The 15,135-nt window shown below is 45.5% G+C and overlaps 1 protein-coding gene across 2 annotated transcripts; it reads right to left on the reverse strand.

Annotated features, from left to right (window-relative positions):
• Positions 1-2,261: 2,261 nt before the first annotated feature.
• On the reverse strand, positions 2,262-15,127 carry BLOC1S3 (biogenesis of lysosomal organelles complex 1 subunit 3). Of its 2 annotated transcripts, none has more exons than XM_077453831.1 (2): positions 14,903-15,127; positions 2,262-3,382 (listed from the first exon to the last, which is right to left on the reverse strand). In XM_077453831.1, exon 2 carries the CDS (start codon positions 3,371-3,373, stop codon positions 2,819-2,821), a length of 555 nt encoding a protein of 184 aa, XP_077309957.1. In that variant the 5' UTR covers positions 3,374-3,382; positions 14,903-15,127; the 3' UTR covers positions 2,262-2,818. The 2 variants fall into 2 exon arrangements, with proteins under 2 accessions (XP_077309957.1, XP_077309996.1); XM_077453870.1 differs by lacking the exon at positions 14,903-15,127 and adding an exon at positions 11,626-11,768.
• Positions 15,128-15,135: the final 8 nt, after the last annotated feature.

The following is a 15,135-nucleotide window of genomic DNA, read 5'->3' on the forward strand; positions in this document are numbered from 1 at the left end:
ATTGCAAGGACCTACATTGCAATTTACATTGCTGTGTGGTAAATGGCCCAAGCGGACTTTAAAAGAGAAGTATGTTTTTTGTTGCAGATTACTACTTACCTAGGTGGGTGCAGCATCAGAGGGATTCTGTATCTTTACCCGGCACCTTTTCATTGAGAACCGAGCCTCCGAACATCACTGATGGCTCGGTTCTCTCCCCTTCCAGAGAAGAGAGCTGCTGTCAGTCAGCATCTCTCCTGCTTTGTTCCTGCATGCTCAGTGGAGTACTGAGCTGTGGAGAGGCCGTCTCAGCGGTTTGCTGAGAGTCTGAGACTGCCATCAGTCAAGGCAGCTGGTGTATCTAGACTTTCTAAGTCATGATGACACGCTACCTGGACTGATTCCAGTGACGTCAGTAGAGAGCCGACTTCAGACCGCTCTCCGCTCAAAACAGGTCACAGGAGTGCAAAACGAATTGCTTTCCTGTGACCCATAAGAGAAGCGCAGCCTAAAAAACTCAGGCTGGACTTCTCCTTTAAGTACTGTACTCAAGTGCTCTTCCCCTAAGCTCAGTGTTGCTGTTTCTGCCTACTACCAGTTGGTGTCACTGGTACCTCTGGGAATAGCTTGAGAGTCCACAAAAGAACTGGATTTTTAATGTTTATGTTTCCTTTAGCCAATCACCAGGAGGTTTATTGCCAGTGGTGCATGCCGTGGAATGACATAAATATTAGGGGGCTGACATTGTGACGCTCTCTCTTCCACCAAGCTTCATCCTGGACAGGTGAGCTGTCTGCAGTCTGACCTGTTAGGCCTGAATGAGACCTAATGTGTGCTTTCTGCTGAGGTCTGAAATGGAGCCAGAAGGGATTGTCAGAAGCTGTCCTGTCTGGAAAAGGGGGAACCTAAACAAAGATCAAAAACCAGGAGGAAGACTCCATTGGAGGAAGGATCTGTGAAGAAGCTGGATGATAAAACCCAGACACCTTCAGGTTGTCTTGATCAATTTTACAGATGTTTAAGAAAGCTTCTATCACTCACCCAACCTCCTCATATGATTTTAAGCAACTATTAAAGTATAGCCAAAGGAAAAACGTGTCAGTTTTTATTGTTCTCTGTGCCCCTGTTAGGAACATTCACCCATTCTATTTGTCCCGTTTACAATTACCATTGAAAGTGAAAGTAAAAGAAAATCCCAAAATTTGGATTGTCCCCAGAAAAGTAATATAGGGGAAATCTTCCAATGGGGACACTAGTTCTGGTGACCTGGGGGTTCCCAAGGAATTCCCTTATTTTGCAGGACTTTGCTCTCACTTCCTGTTTTAGCTATGGGACAGAAAGTGAAGGTAAGCCTCCCCAATGGGGCTCAGATGAAAAAAAATAAAAATACTTACGCTATCCAAAATCAAAAAAAAAATTAATAAAATGTAAAAAAAAATCTTTTTAAGGAGTAAAAGTGAGCATAACCTAGCCCTTGTCTCACAACAGATACAATTACTGCATAAGTAGCCCATCAAACTGCCCATCAACCACCTTTCCCTTTATTCTAGCCATTGCCATACAAACTTAACTTCTTGGTCAAGCATGTGGAATTAGATTAGTGCACGTGTTCTCTGGATTATGCAATAAAAATAGTGCAGTATTTATAGTCTAGATGTATTGGGCATCACGGGATTAGATTGAGCTTCGTGCCCTGCTCATATCAGCACTAAGTTAAAGAGGAGGGCCAGCTTTAAAAAAAAAATTTTTAAAGTCAGCAGCTGCAAACACTGTAGCTGCTTACTTTTAATAAGCACTTACCTGTCCAGGGCGCCCGCAATGTCGGGCGCCCGAGGCTGACCCGTCCCTCAGCTCTCAGGTCCCGGCGCCGCCATTCTATCTAAGGGAAACAGGCAGTGGAGCCTTGCGGCTTCACTGCCTGTTTCCTACTGTGCATGCGCGAGTCGTGCAGCGCTTTGTGAATGGGGCGCGCTGTGTTCTGGGACACACAGTTCCCAGAACACAGCGTGACCCATTACCCAGAAGACACCGCACGGAGGAGAGATGACAGAAGATCACCGTGGAGGAGGAAGAGGCAGATTAGGATGATGTGCCTTGCAACAGGCATTTCTGGTAAGTTTAAAAAAAAAAAATTACATTTTTTTTTTTCTGATTTTTTATGTACTTTTGTTTTTCAGGGTGGCCCTCCACTTTAATATTTGTTTACTTGAAAATATTAAACACAGTAGTAACCACAAGTAGATAATGTGCGAAAAATCAAAAGATATGGTTTGCAATTGACCTTATTTATCAAAGTGTCTTTAATAAGAGTTAGCACTATTGTCTGAGAATAAACACTTGCAAATGTCATTTTTTTAAATTAAGTAACTGGTAACTGTTGGTTTATGAGAAACCATGTACAAAGCAAATAATACAAGTTACAAGCAGAGCTAGAACCTAGCCTACATGCTTTAGGTTCACTTCCTTTTCATTTGCTGCGATGCTGCCCCTTAAACCACTAAAGCCAGGTGTAAAATCTAAGTTGGTCTGTTTGTAGATTACATAGCAATATTTGTCCCCCCCTTTCCCCCAAATAACAGCTGTCGGGCAGGGAGCTTGGCAACTTTGGCTGGCAGTGCATCATGAGAGGAACAGGACACGCTCCCTTAAACCCCAAGGTATTGGCTAGTTCACTATGTTCTGATGAGCAAGGAGCAACAGAAAGAGAATGCGAGAAGTTGAGTACAAGCAGGAGCAGTGAAGTGGGTTTCTAAGTGGACAGGTTACTTCGCTTTAAACAAGTTCATGTTTTCTTGGAACCATTACAATAAAGGAACATTCAGGTACAGTTTGGTTACAGTCAGATCCTGATATCAGGTAGTAGGTTACAGCTGGTTATGATGTCAATCTTATCAGACACCCCTTTCAAGTCTTCAAGGGCAAGCCGAATGTTGTGAGATGCGTTAATGATCCCATTTTGCGAGTTATTTAGCTGGCTGGTCAAAGTCCGGATCTCACTGGTAGTTGTATGATAGACCTGTCGTATTGTGTTATTGACATCATGGTACAGCCGTGCATTACTTTCAAGAAGTTTCTGCTGTAATAAAGTGCTGTAACGGCCTGGCTGTTGTATATTCACAAGTGGTTTTTCCTCCAAAGTAACAGGAAAGCTCTCTCCCTCATTTCTGATGACCACCAGTAGAGGTAGCTCCTTTTCCAGCCTCTTGGAATGTATGTCATTTCTATCGTTAATACGGTCTTCTTCGTCATCTGTCTCTGAAGCTTCTCCTTGGATTTTTACACCACAAGCAGCAGATAGGGTACTCACAGGGACAGATGTCACATACATCTCCTCTTCATCATCAGTTTCAGAAGCTTCACCTTTAACAACGGTTTGGAATTCTGGAAAAGACATCTTGATGTGCTGAAATGGGCAGAGTAAAAAATAAAGAAATGTCATGTTAAAAAAAAAAAAAAAATGATTATATATATATACACATACAATGGTGTGAAAAAGTGTTTGCCCCCTTCCTCATTTCCTGTTCCTTTGCATGTTTGTCACACTTAAGTGTTTCGGAACATCAAACCAATTTAAACAATAGTCAAGGACAACACAAGTAAACACAAAATGCAATTTTTAAATGAAGGTGTTTATTATTAAAGGTGAAAAAAAATCCAAACCATCATGGCCCTGTGTGAAAAAGTGATTGCCCCCCTTGTTAAAACATACTATAACTGTGGTTGTCCACACCTGAGTTCAATTTCTATAGCCACACCCAGGCCTGATTATTGCCACACCTGTTCACAATCAAGGCATCACTTAAATAGGAGCTGCTTGACACAGTAAGGTCCACCAGAAGATCCTTAAAAGCTACACATCATGCCGAGACCCAAAGAAATTCAGGAACAATTGAGAAAGAAAGTAATTGAGATCTATCAGTCTGGAAAGGGTTATAAAGCCATTTCCAAAGCTTTGGGAATCCAGCGAACCACAGTGAGAGCCATTATCCACAAATGGCGAAGACATGGAACAGTGGTGAACCTTCCCAGGAGTGGCCGGCCGCCCAAAATTACCCCAAGAGCGCAGCGACGACTCATCCAAGAGGTCACAAAAGACCCCACAACAACGTCCAAGGAACTGCAGGCCTCACTTGCCTCAGTTAAGGTCAGCGTTCATGCCTCCACCATCAGGAAAAGACTGGGCAAAAATGGCCTGCATGGCAGAGTTCCAAGGAGAAAACCACTGCTGAGCAAAAAGAACATCAAAGCTCGTCTCAATTTCTCCACAACACATCTTGATGATCCCCAAGACTTTTGGGACAACATTCTGTGGACCGATGAGACAAAAGTGGAACTCTTTGGAAGGTGTGTGTCCAAGTATATCTGGCGTAGAAGGAACACTGCATTTCATAAAAAGAACATTATACCAACAGTAAAATATGGTGGTGGTAGTGTGATGGTCTGGGGCTGTTTTGCTGCTTCAGGACCTGGAAGACTTGCCGTGATAAAAGGAACTATGAATTCTGCTGTCTACCAAGAGATCCTGAAGGAGAATGTCCGACCATCTGTTCGTGTAAGCTGAAACGAACTTGGGTTCTGCAGCAGGACAATGATCCTAAACCAGGGCTCGACAAAACCCGGTCGCCAGGTCGCATTGGCGACTAGAAATAGCGACCTCGCGCCTGGGGCAGCACAGCTGGGGGTATCCTGTCTCTGTGGACCCCCCCAGCGTGATCGCGTCGGGCCGTTCCGCCGGCGGCCGAAAATTTAGGTCGCGGCTTTGAGGCCTTCTGCGGTCCTATGATTCCTTATGGGATCTGGCACCCTCTTGTGGTCGTTGTTGGTATGACAAACCAGCAATGCTAATTTCCTCTGCAAAGTTTCCTCTGCCTGTTTTATATTACCTGCATCTTCTTCCCTTTATTTAGAACCCCCTAAACAGCGCTGCTATCTTCCCCTCACTCGTCTCCATGTCAGGCCAGGGACAGGTCCGGATCGCCGTCACGGACCTGGCTCCTAACTTTTTAAGCTGGCTCCTAGATTCCAAGCAAATTTGTCAACCCCTGTCCTAAACACACCAAGTCCACCACCGAATGGCTGAAGAAAAACAAAATGAAGACTTTGGGAGTGGCCTAGCCAAAGTCCTGATCTGAATCCTATTGAGATGTTGTGGTATGACCTTAAAAAGGCAGTTCATGCTCGAAAACCCTCTAATGTAACTGAATTAGGACAATTCTGCAAAGATGAGTGGGCCAAAATTCCTCCAGGACGCTGTAAAAGCCTCATTGCACGTTATCGCAAACGCTTGGTTGCAGTTGTTGCTGCTAAGGGTGGCCCAACCAGTTATTAGGTTTAGGGGGCAATCACTTTTTCACACAGGGCCATGATGGTTTGGATTTTTTTTCACCTTTAATAATAAACACCTTCATTTACAAATTGCATTTTGTGTTTACTTGTGTTGTCCTTGACTATTGTTTTAATTGGTTTGATGTTCCGAAACACTTAAGTGTGACAAACATGCAAAGGAACAGGAAATGAGGAAGGGGGCAAACACTTTTTCACACCACTGTATATCTCATTTGTATACATATATTTAGGCACATACAGTATCTCCTCTAAAGGGTGCACCAAGTATTAAAAAAATAAATAAATACACAGATAGCGAGTGGTATCTACTTATAAAAGTTAAAGTGGACCTAAAGTCAAAGTTCGATTAACCACTTCAATACAGGGCACTTATACACCTTCCTGACCAATATTCAGCTTTCAGTGCTGTTGCACTTTGAATGACAAAGGCTCGGTTCTTTCAGCTGTCAGTGTGATTCCCCCATTGACAGCTGAAATGTAAAAAAAAAAAATAATAATAAAAAAAACCCACCATATAGCAGAATGACTGCAGCAAAGTGGTTGTGATATCCTGACCGGACGTCATATGACGTGATCAGGATATCACAGCTGGCGCGTGCCCGTGGGGGCGTGTAGCATGGCAATTGGAGGGGCTGTATGTCAGTCTGACACATCGCAACTCCGATCGTGGTATGAAGCCTCTTACCACGTGAAGGCTTCTTACCACATGATCAGCTGTGCCCAATCACAGCTGATCAGAGTGAACCAGGAAGTGCCGGTAAACGGCTTTCCTCGGTTCGCGCTGACAGGGAGAGGTGATCGGTGGCTCTCCCTGTTGGGTGGGGGGGTGACTGTGGTGATAATCAGCACACTGACTATCAGCACAGCCCCCAACAAAAGGTGCCAATCAGTGCCCAACACCTGCAGGCTGTTCCCATAATAAAATGCCTATCAGTGCCCACAACAGTGCCAGTGCCCCATCATTAATGCCTGTCGGTGCTCCATCAGTAATGCCTGTCAGTAGCTCCTCATCAGTGCTGCCTATCCAGTGCCACCCATCAGTGGCGCCTATCAGTGCCCATCATTTTTTATTTTATTTTTTAATTGATGGTCTTTTTTGATTTATATCACAAAAAGTAAAAAACGCAGAAGTGATCCACCAAAAGAAAGCTATATTTGTGGGAAGAAAATTATATAAATTTTGTTTGGGTACAGTGTTGCATGACCGTGCAATTGTCATTCAAAGTGCAACAGCGCTGAAAGCTAAAAATTGTCCTGGGAAGGGGGGAATCCTGGTATGGAAGTGGTTAAGGAGCGGGGCCACCACGTCCTTAACAACTGATAACATTCAACTGTCAGTGGGGTTCCACTGTTGACAGCTGAAGTGTAAATTAAAGTCCTGGCAATTGGAGCTGTGGAAAAAAAAAAAAAGCAGGCCAGGCAATGTTTATCAACAACATTGCTCAGTTGCTGAAACAGAAAGATAAAAAGAAACATTGATTCTATTTGTATCTTTCTGCTTATTCATTTACAGATCAAAGGGATGAACTTAGATCTGCAGATGTCTGTTTAACTATTTGCCGACCAGCCGCCGCAGTTGTACTGCGGCAGGTCAGCACAGCTGCATGAATGACCGTTATTGTACGTCGGCTCTTTAAATCAATATGGCAGGCGCAACTGCTCCTGACAGAGCCAGAGCAGGGATCTGTGTATGTAAACACACAAATCCCAGTTCTGTCAGGGGAGTAAAGACAAATCGTGTGTTCCTACTAAGTAGGAACAGCAATGTCTCTTCCCCCAGTCAGTCCTATCCCCCCCCCCAGTTAGAACACACTTAACCCCTTGATCGCCCCCCTTCCCTGCCAGTGACTTTTTTTATTAGTAAAGAAAATAAAGTGTCATTACATCCTTATCATTCATTGACAAAGCACATATTTACACAGATCATCATAACACATCATCTTGCTGAGACATTTGTGGGTAGGAGTTGATTAGAGACATATAGATCAGGCTGGGAGAAGTCTATCGGAGCTTTGAATTAAGGGGAATCCTATAACATTTCATTCTGGACATGACTCACGAGCATGCAGAGTGAAGGAATTAGCAGTGAGGAGAGGCTTTGTCACAGGTATATGGAGGGTCACAGATCTATCTTCCTCTACCAACATTTTTATTCCTAGACAGTAAGTGCACGAGCATTTACCCATGCACCCCATACTTTATTAAATTTTTGCGGGCACTTCCATCCCATATTCGTAAGCTTGTATATGGGTAGCACCGAATCCACTAGTAAGTGCCATTGGGCGGTCGTTGGGGGAGATGCCAATTTCCAACTTTGTAAAAGCACCTTCCTAGCATAAAAAGTCAAGTAAAATGAGGAGTCCTATATGTTGCCTGGGAATTGCAATTGGGTCGCGTGTTTCAGCTGTAAATACCTAAACAGCATCCACTAGGGGAGTTGGTATGTCTCTTAGTTCTGGAAAGGGGAGGAGGGCCCCCCGCCGGCAAAATCTGTTGGATCTTAGTCACTCCAAATCTGGCCCACACATTGGGGTCAGGGATAGTGCGAAAGTGTGGAAGCTTAAGGTTTCCCCAGAGCGGAGTGTGAGGGGAGATGGTACCAACTACCCTGACTGCAGCAGTGACTTTATCCCATACCTGCACTGTAGTCCGCATTGGGGTTGTGGCCTGTGGGCTGGCTTTTATTCCTCTATATACTGTATTCGTTAGGGCGGAGTAAGATCCCATAATGGCCGCTTCTAGATTAACTGCAGGATTGGACCTAGTTTGAGTAAACCACCACTGGACAGTGACCAGAACCGCTGTAGTATTTTTGGAAACATGGCATTGACAGTCCCCCCAGAGATAGGGGAAGTTGTAGTTTGGTCTTAGAGATTCTAGGGGGGTTTTCCCTCCCCAAACAAATGAGATTACTCCATCTAGCTTATGGTAGAAGGCCACAGGAATTGGAACCGGGGTGTTTCTAAAAATATATAGAAATTTGGGGAGAAAAGTCATTTTAAAGTAAATTAACTCTACCTACCGGGGGTTAGGGGTAATGTCTTCCATGTCTGACATTTAGTTATTAGGGTCTGTAAAATTTGGTATAAGTTGTCAGGTAAGTATTAAGAAAGTTCTTTAGCAATCTCAATGCCCAGGTATCGAGACCGGGAGACTGTTTGCAGGGGAAAGGAAGACACTGGGAGGGAGAGTCAGAGAGCAAGAATAGATTGGGATTCTCCCAATTGATCCTGACCCCCGAGAATTTACCGAATCCCATCTATAAGTTTCAAGGCTGTTGAAAGGGAATCAGTGGCGTCCCCCAGGTAGAGGAGCGTGTCGTCTGCATATAGCGACACCCTCTCCACCAGGGGGCCCACTCGTAATCCCCCAACTCCACCCGACGAGCAGAAGAGGAGTGCCATAGGCTCAATGGCCAGGGCAAACAGCCCTGGGGAGAGGGGGAAGAATATAGCTGTTGAACCCAGGTAATAAACTTAGGACCAAATCTAATCAGGACCTGCCAGAGGAAGACCCATTCCACCGAATCAAAGGCCTTTTCTGCGTCCAATGAGACCACAGCACCCCCCCAGGTCGTTATCTTTAAACTGTGCTATATTTGTGTGAAGCCAGGGTATATTAATATCTGTGCCTTTACCTGGCATAAAGTCTGTCTGATCCCCATGGACTAGGGAGAGTATAACTGCATTCAATCTGTTGGTCAATATTTTGGTCAGAATTTTTGCGCCAACGTTTAATAGAGATATGGGCCTATATGAAGAGCACCGCTCAGGGTCCTTCCCGGGCTTGGGTATGACAACTATCACTGCCTCAGACATAGAAGTCGGGAGGTCATTGGAGTCTAGGGTTTTGGTGAGTATCGCATGATAGTATGGCCCTACTACCTCTAGGTTCTATAGAATTCGGAGGGGAGTCCGTCAGGTCCCGGCGGTTTCCCTGATTGTAAAGATTTTATGGCCCTCTGGACTTCTTGTAGAGTAATGGGACATTCTAGGGTTTGTGCCGCCTCAGTCGTCAGGACCGGAAATTCAATAGTGTCAAGGAAGGCTGTCAACTCCTCCGAGGTGTAGGTTACCCTGGAGGCATAAAAGGTGGGTATAGTATTGCTCAAACCTGGCATTGATCCCTGCCAGCTCTGAAATCAGTGAGCCATCCTCTGCCTTGATATTCGCTATACAGGGGCTTCCTGTCCTTTCCGTCGCCAGCCAGGCTAGGAGTCTGCCAGGACGCTCTCCTTGTTCGAATATACGGTGAGTTTGGCAGAGGAGGAAGCGATGGCAGGAGGCAACACGGATCAACGCCAGTTCCCTATAGGCTGTAAGCATTTCACTGTGGGCACTTTGACTCGGGGAATTTGCATAGCAGTCCTACAGTCTCATGGCTTTGAGTTCAGCCGCTGAGAGTTCGAGTCTCGCTTCTTTCCTAGCCTTAGCAATGTTAAATTGATACCTGCCCCTGGCATAGGCCTTGAATGCATCCCAGACTGAGGCCCGGGACGCAGAGTTTTCGTTGTGGGTCCAGTAATCTCTCAACTTAGACAGCATCAATGGCTCCAGCTTTTCATCAGTGACCCAGTATCCAGAGAGTCTCCAGAGCCCTGAGCCAGCTGTCGAATTGGTGCTCAGCGTCACCATAACTGGAGCGTGATCTGAGATGCCACGCGAGAGGATGGATACCATGGATACCCTACTTAGTAAGGAGTCACTGATATAAATTAACTCAATGCGTGACAGAGTAGCATGTGTTGCCGAGTGGCATGTAAACTGTCTCGCATCCGGATGTTTCCATCTCCATACGTCATGTAGACCAAATGTCTCCGCCCACCTAGCCAATCCGGAGTCTGTCATTTGGCCCGGGTTCAATTTGTCAATTGTAGGATTAGGGGGTCATGTTAAAGTCTCCTGCAATGATAATGTTAGTCGTGGGATACTTAGCTACTATGGTAAAAAAATAAAATAAAAAAATAAAAAGTTCTAAAACCTTCATATTTGCAGGTGGGGGAATATAGAGACCAACAATCACCACCAGTTCCACTCAGTCACACATTGCATGTAAAATCACGTATTGTCCCCCTGAGTCCAAGTGAAGGTCAAATAGTACAAAGGGGAGTGTCTTATGCACCAGAATACTGACCCCTTGGGAATGAGAGGAGAAAGTGGAATGGTAGTAAGAACCAACCCATGCCTTCCTTAGTGAAAGTACTCTGGATCCTATGAGGTGCGTCTCCTGTAATATACAAATGTGCGGGAGATACCTCCTTAAATATGAAAAAAAACAAAAAAAAACAAAACAAAAGGAACTTTTAATTTTAGAGCTCATCCCCCGCACATTCCATGAGAGTAACCTCAGGGGAGCCATATTAAAGGGCAGAAAAACACAGTCACCACCACCCCCCCCCCACCCCCACCCCGGTCCAGCAGCAACATAAAATTTAGGAGTAAACTGTGTATCGTTCTTAGTGCTTTTAGCGGATCACACTGTAATGCAGGGCTCGACAAACCCCGGGCGCCCGGTCGCATTTGCGCCTAGAATTCGTGTCCTGGCGACTGGGGCAACGCTGCTGGGGTATCCCGTCTCCATTTGGACCCCGAACTCCGCCGCGCAATTGCATCGGGCCGCGCCGGCCAGTAATTGAGGCCGCGGCTTTGCGGCCTTCTAAAATCTTTCGGTAGTCTGGCGCCATCTTGTGGTGGATGTAGAAATTACACCCTATTCCAATAATGCTAATTCCTAATGGAGTGAAGCTCCCCTGCCTGTTTTTCACTGCCCGCCCATTTCCTTCCCAAAGTGAAGAGAAGGAAGTGATTGCGAGCGTCATCTGGCGCCTTTTGCCCAACGGTGAGTGTGGTGGCTGGTAAATGGCTTCTCATTATATTATATATATATTGTTAATTTATTTATTAATTTAATTATATAAAAAAAATTTTTTTGTAAAAAGTAAAAAAAAAAATTTATTTTAATTAAGGAAAAAAAAAGGGGGGGGGGGCTGCGGCGCTATCTTCCCCTCACTCGTCTCCATGTCAGGCCAGGGACAGGTCCGGATCGCCGTTACCGACCTGGCTCCTAACTTTAAGCTGGCTCCTAGATTCCAAGCAAATTTGTCAAGCCCTGCTGTAATGACATATATAAAATGAATACGGTAGTATTGCAGAACCAAAAATCATAACTAATAAACCTGTCCCTCCCCATGCTACCCCCCAAACTCGGGTGCGTTTGACAACCCAAACAAAACGAGACCATCAATCTCTGGAAAGCAGTGTATCAAGAAGGCCCCTAGAAGGCACAGCAAAAAAAAAGCACCTGGTCTTTACTCTGCTGTGCTGCCTATGATTGCCAGTTATGTAAAAGAGGTAATGTTGTATCGTCCTCCCTGTGGGAAGGGTTTCACCCGGGCAGGTCCGGGGGCACGTTCCTTGGGTTGGTGTAAAGGCACAAATGGGCAGAAATTGCCCAAAAATGGTATAGATTTCAGCAGACCCTGCTCCTCAAATCCACACACATCAGAGGGGGCAATCGTAGTTTCTGATAGGGACTCCTGCAGAGTCCATGCAGTAAAGCAGGTAGTAGGCTCCCTGCGATTGCAGGCCGAGTATGAATGCACAGGGTCTCCCAGTATCACAGGTAAGCATCCGTGAGATGCAAAGGAATATGAACAGGAACCGAAGAACAAAAAACAAAAAAAATAAATCCAGAGCATCCTTCTCCACGGAAAAAAGCAAAGTGGGGGGGGGGGGGGTTAAACAGTTCAGAGGATCCACAGAATCTGTTATGATAGGGAGCCATTACTGTTCCTCCGGCCATTATGTCCGTGGGGTACCAACAGAGGGTAAACGAATAATAAAAGTACCTCACCCATCCAACAGGAGAAAAGCAAAGAGAAGGTTACCGCCGCAGATTCCAGGGTTCATCTTTGTGGCAGCGACTCCAGCCAGTTAGAAGCCTCTTCAGGCGAGGTGAAGAACCTTAGGGTTTCACCATCCTGTACTCTGAGGCGTGCAGGAAAAAGCATGCTGTATTTAAGGCCTTTCTGCCGCATGGCCAGTTTCACCTGGTCAAAAGATTTCCTCTGTTTTTGGGTTTCTACAGAGAAATCCAGGAAGATCATGAGGCGCGATCCTTCAAAGTTCAGGGCTTCAAGTTTCCTGGTCACTCTCAATACCATATCCCGGTCTCTGTAGTTCAGGAGCCGAAGGATAAGCATGCGTGGGGGGGGCTCCGGGGGGCCGCCGGCATTCTGTGCGCCTGTTCGACTGTAAAGAAGGGAGAGAACGCCGCCTGAGGGAGCAGCTGGCAGAGAAGGCGTTCAGCATAGGTGACAGGATTAGGGTCCTCTGCTCCCTTCGGGAGTCCAATGACAGAGATTGTTCCGCCTGTTGCGGTATCGGCGTCTTCTGCTCGGTATTCCAGAGCCCGGACCTTGGTGGTGAGAGTGCGGAGGGAGATGGTATGGTCCCCGAGTATGTCTTCAGCTTCCCCCACGCGTTTCTCCGCCTCCATCAAAACGGGACCGAAACTTGTCCATATCTTTACGGATCAGCCCCATCTCCATTTGCATGGCATCAATCTTTCCTGTCAGCATCATTTGGAAAGTGTTAATGGCCTGCATCAGGGCCGTGAAGTTATCTTGGTCCTGTATCGCAGGGTCTGCTCCTTCGGTTTGCGACGCCATACTGAAGAGTGTGCGGGCCCGGGAGCCCTCGCCATAAAGCTGTGTGCACGGTGTGGAGGCTTCTGAGGGCGCCGCCGACCTGCACTTACCAGTGCATACCAGTCTAGAGGGTCACAGGCCAGATTTCAATGGCTTCAAATAGGTTGTTGTCTGCAGCGAATCAGGATTTTAGCAGGCAGGGTAGAGGAGCTCTCTCACTATGCCTCTGCTCCGGTCGCCACCCTGGACACGCCCCCCGCCAGTGACATTCATACAGTAATCAGTGACTATTTTTCCAATCAATGTATAAATAGAATATATGTCATCGGTCCCAAAAAAAGTGTCCAATCTGTCCGCCGCAATGTCGCAGTCCCAATAAAAAAAATATTGCAGAACGCCGCCATTACTAGAGAAAAAAAAAAAAAATAATAATAAAAATGCCATAAATATATCCCCTACTTTGTAGACGCTATAATTTTTGCGCAAACCTATTTTGACTCCCAGACTGCAAAGCTGGGTGTCGTTGTGATTTGGTGAATGGGGTCACATGTGGGTGTGTCTGGGTACACCTGGATATTTTTATGCAACATTTTCTCTACACTTTCTGCACACCAGATGTGACGCATTCCCTGCATTCTTTATTTGTGAAGCACATTCACAGTTTTATATGGACTTTATGTTTTTGTCATCACTTATTATGGGTTTTTGTTTGTGAGCGCTGTATTTATATTTTGTTACTATTAATAAATTAAAAAACTTTGTTTGCTTTGTTTGTTAATATTTTTACACCTCTAACACATATTTACAAGTTTCACATACAAAAATAAAAAAGTATTTTGTTTGTAAATAACTTTTCAATGCTTTGTACCATTGCAGACTGCTGAAGCGTAAAACAAAACAGTTGCGGTAGGTATTGGTAATTAGAATTAAAGAGTAGTAAAAAAATAAAAATAAACCTATCGGTATGCTTACAAAAAAATGGTATGGGTGCATCCCTAATAAACGGTTACAGTTTTTTTCTATTGGGATAAAAGTTTGGCATGAATAAATAAAAGCTGATCATTTTAAACACAATGTTAAAGCGGAGGTCCACCCTAAAGTGGACCTCCGCTCATCGGAACCCTCCCTCCCCCTCCGGCGCCACAATTGGCACCTTTTAGGGGGGAGGGGGGTGCAGATACCTGTACAGTACAGGTATTCTGCACCCACTTCCGGGATAGCTCTCTGCGGAAAGGGGTGTAGATTACGCCCCTTTCCGCAAGTGCCCGCCCCTTTCCGCAAGTGCCCCGCTGCCTGCTGGGAAACACACAGATCCCAGAGGCAGCGGGGACCGTCCTTATTGCGCAGCGCGATTCGCGCATGCGCAGTAGGGAACCGGGAAATGAAGCCAAAAGGCTCCATTTCCTGATTCCCATACCCAAGATGGCGGCGGCAGCACCCGACATACGATCTAGAGATCGGCTTCGGGTGCCGACATCGCGGGCGCGCTGGACGGGTAAGTGTCACTATTTTAAAAGTCAGCAGCTGCAGTATTTGTAGCTGCTGGCTTTTAAAAATAAAAAAAAAACACGGAGTCCCGGTGGACTCCCGCTTTAAGTGGTTTGTCTCATCCATGTAAATTGATACATTCTGCTGGAGAGCTTGTGCTGTCAAACACAACAGCCTTACTGGCTGGATCAACAAATGCAAATAGAAGGAAGTCTAAAAAGAAAACTAAAGCAGCCATCAAATCTAAGAATTGGTAATCTGCAATATAATAAATGTTTGCTTTTGGGTTTAATACTGCTTCAAACAAACATTCATCAATGTGTACATAAAACTCTACACCATGGAATATCCCGAGCTTAGCATTCCCCTCCTGTATACACTGACTACAGGGCAGGGAGAAGAATAGACTGTACAATGACACACACAGAACACTCTCCTCACCTCCCAGTGTAGGTGACACCGACACACAACTTCTCAGTTAAATCTTCCCCTCCTCTGGCTAATCAGTGTCCAGTGACCGGAAGTGGGGCACATCTACACAGGAAACACAGCGATGACACCAAAAGCAAAGCAATGCTATCTGACACGTTTCTCTGATTGACATACACCAATCCCAGAGTTCTAAGGAAAGTCAGAAGCAATTTTTACCGGAAGCAGGGAATCACATGAGGGGG

Source organism: Lithobates pipiens, unplaced genomic scaffold, assembly GCF_037356315.1.
Source record: "Lithobates pipiens isolate NorthernLeopardFrog02 unplaced genomic scaffold, aLitPip1_a1.2 Scaffold_1, whole genome shotgun sequence".
Classification (NCBI taxonomy): domain Eukaryota; kingdom Metazoa; phylum Chordata; class Amphibia; order Anura; family Ranidae; genus Lithobates; species Lithobates pipiens.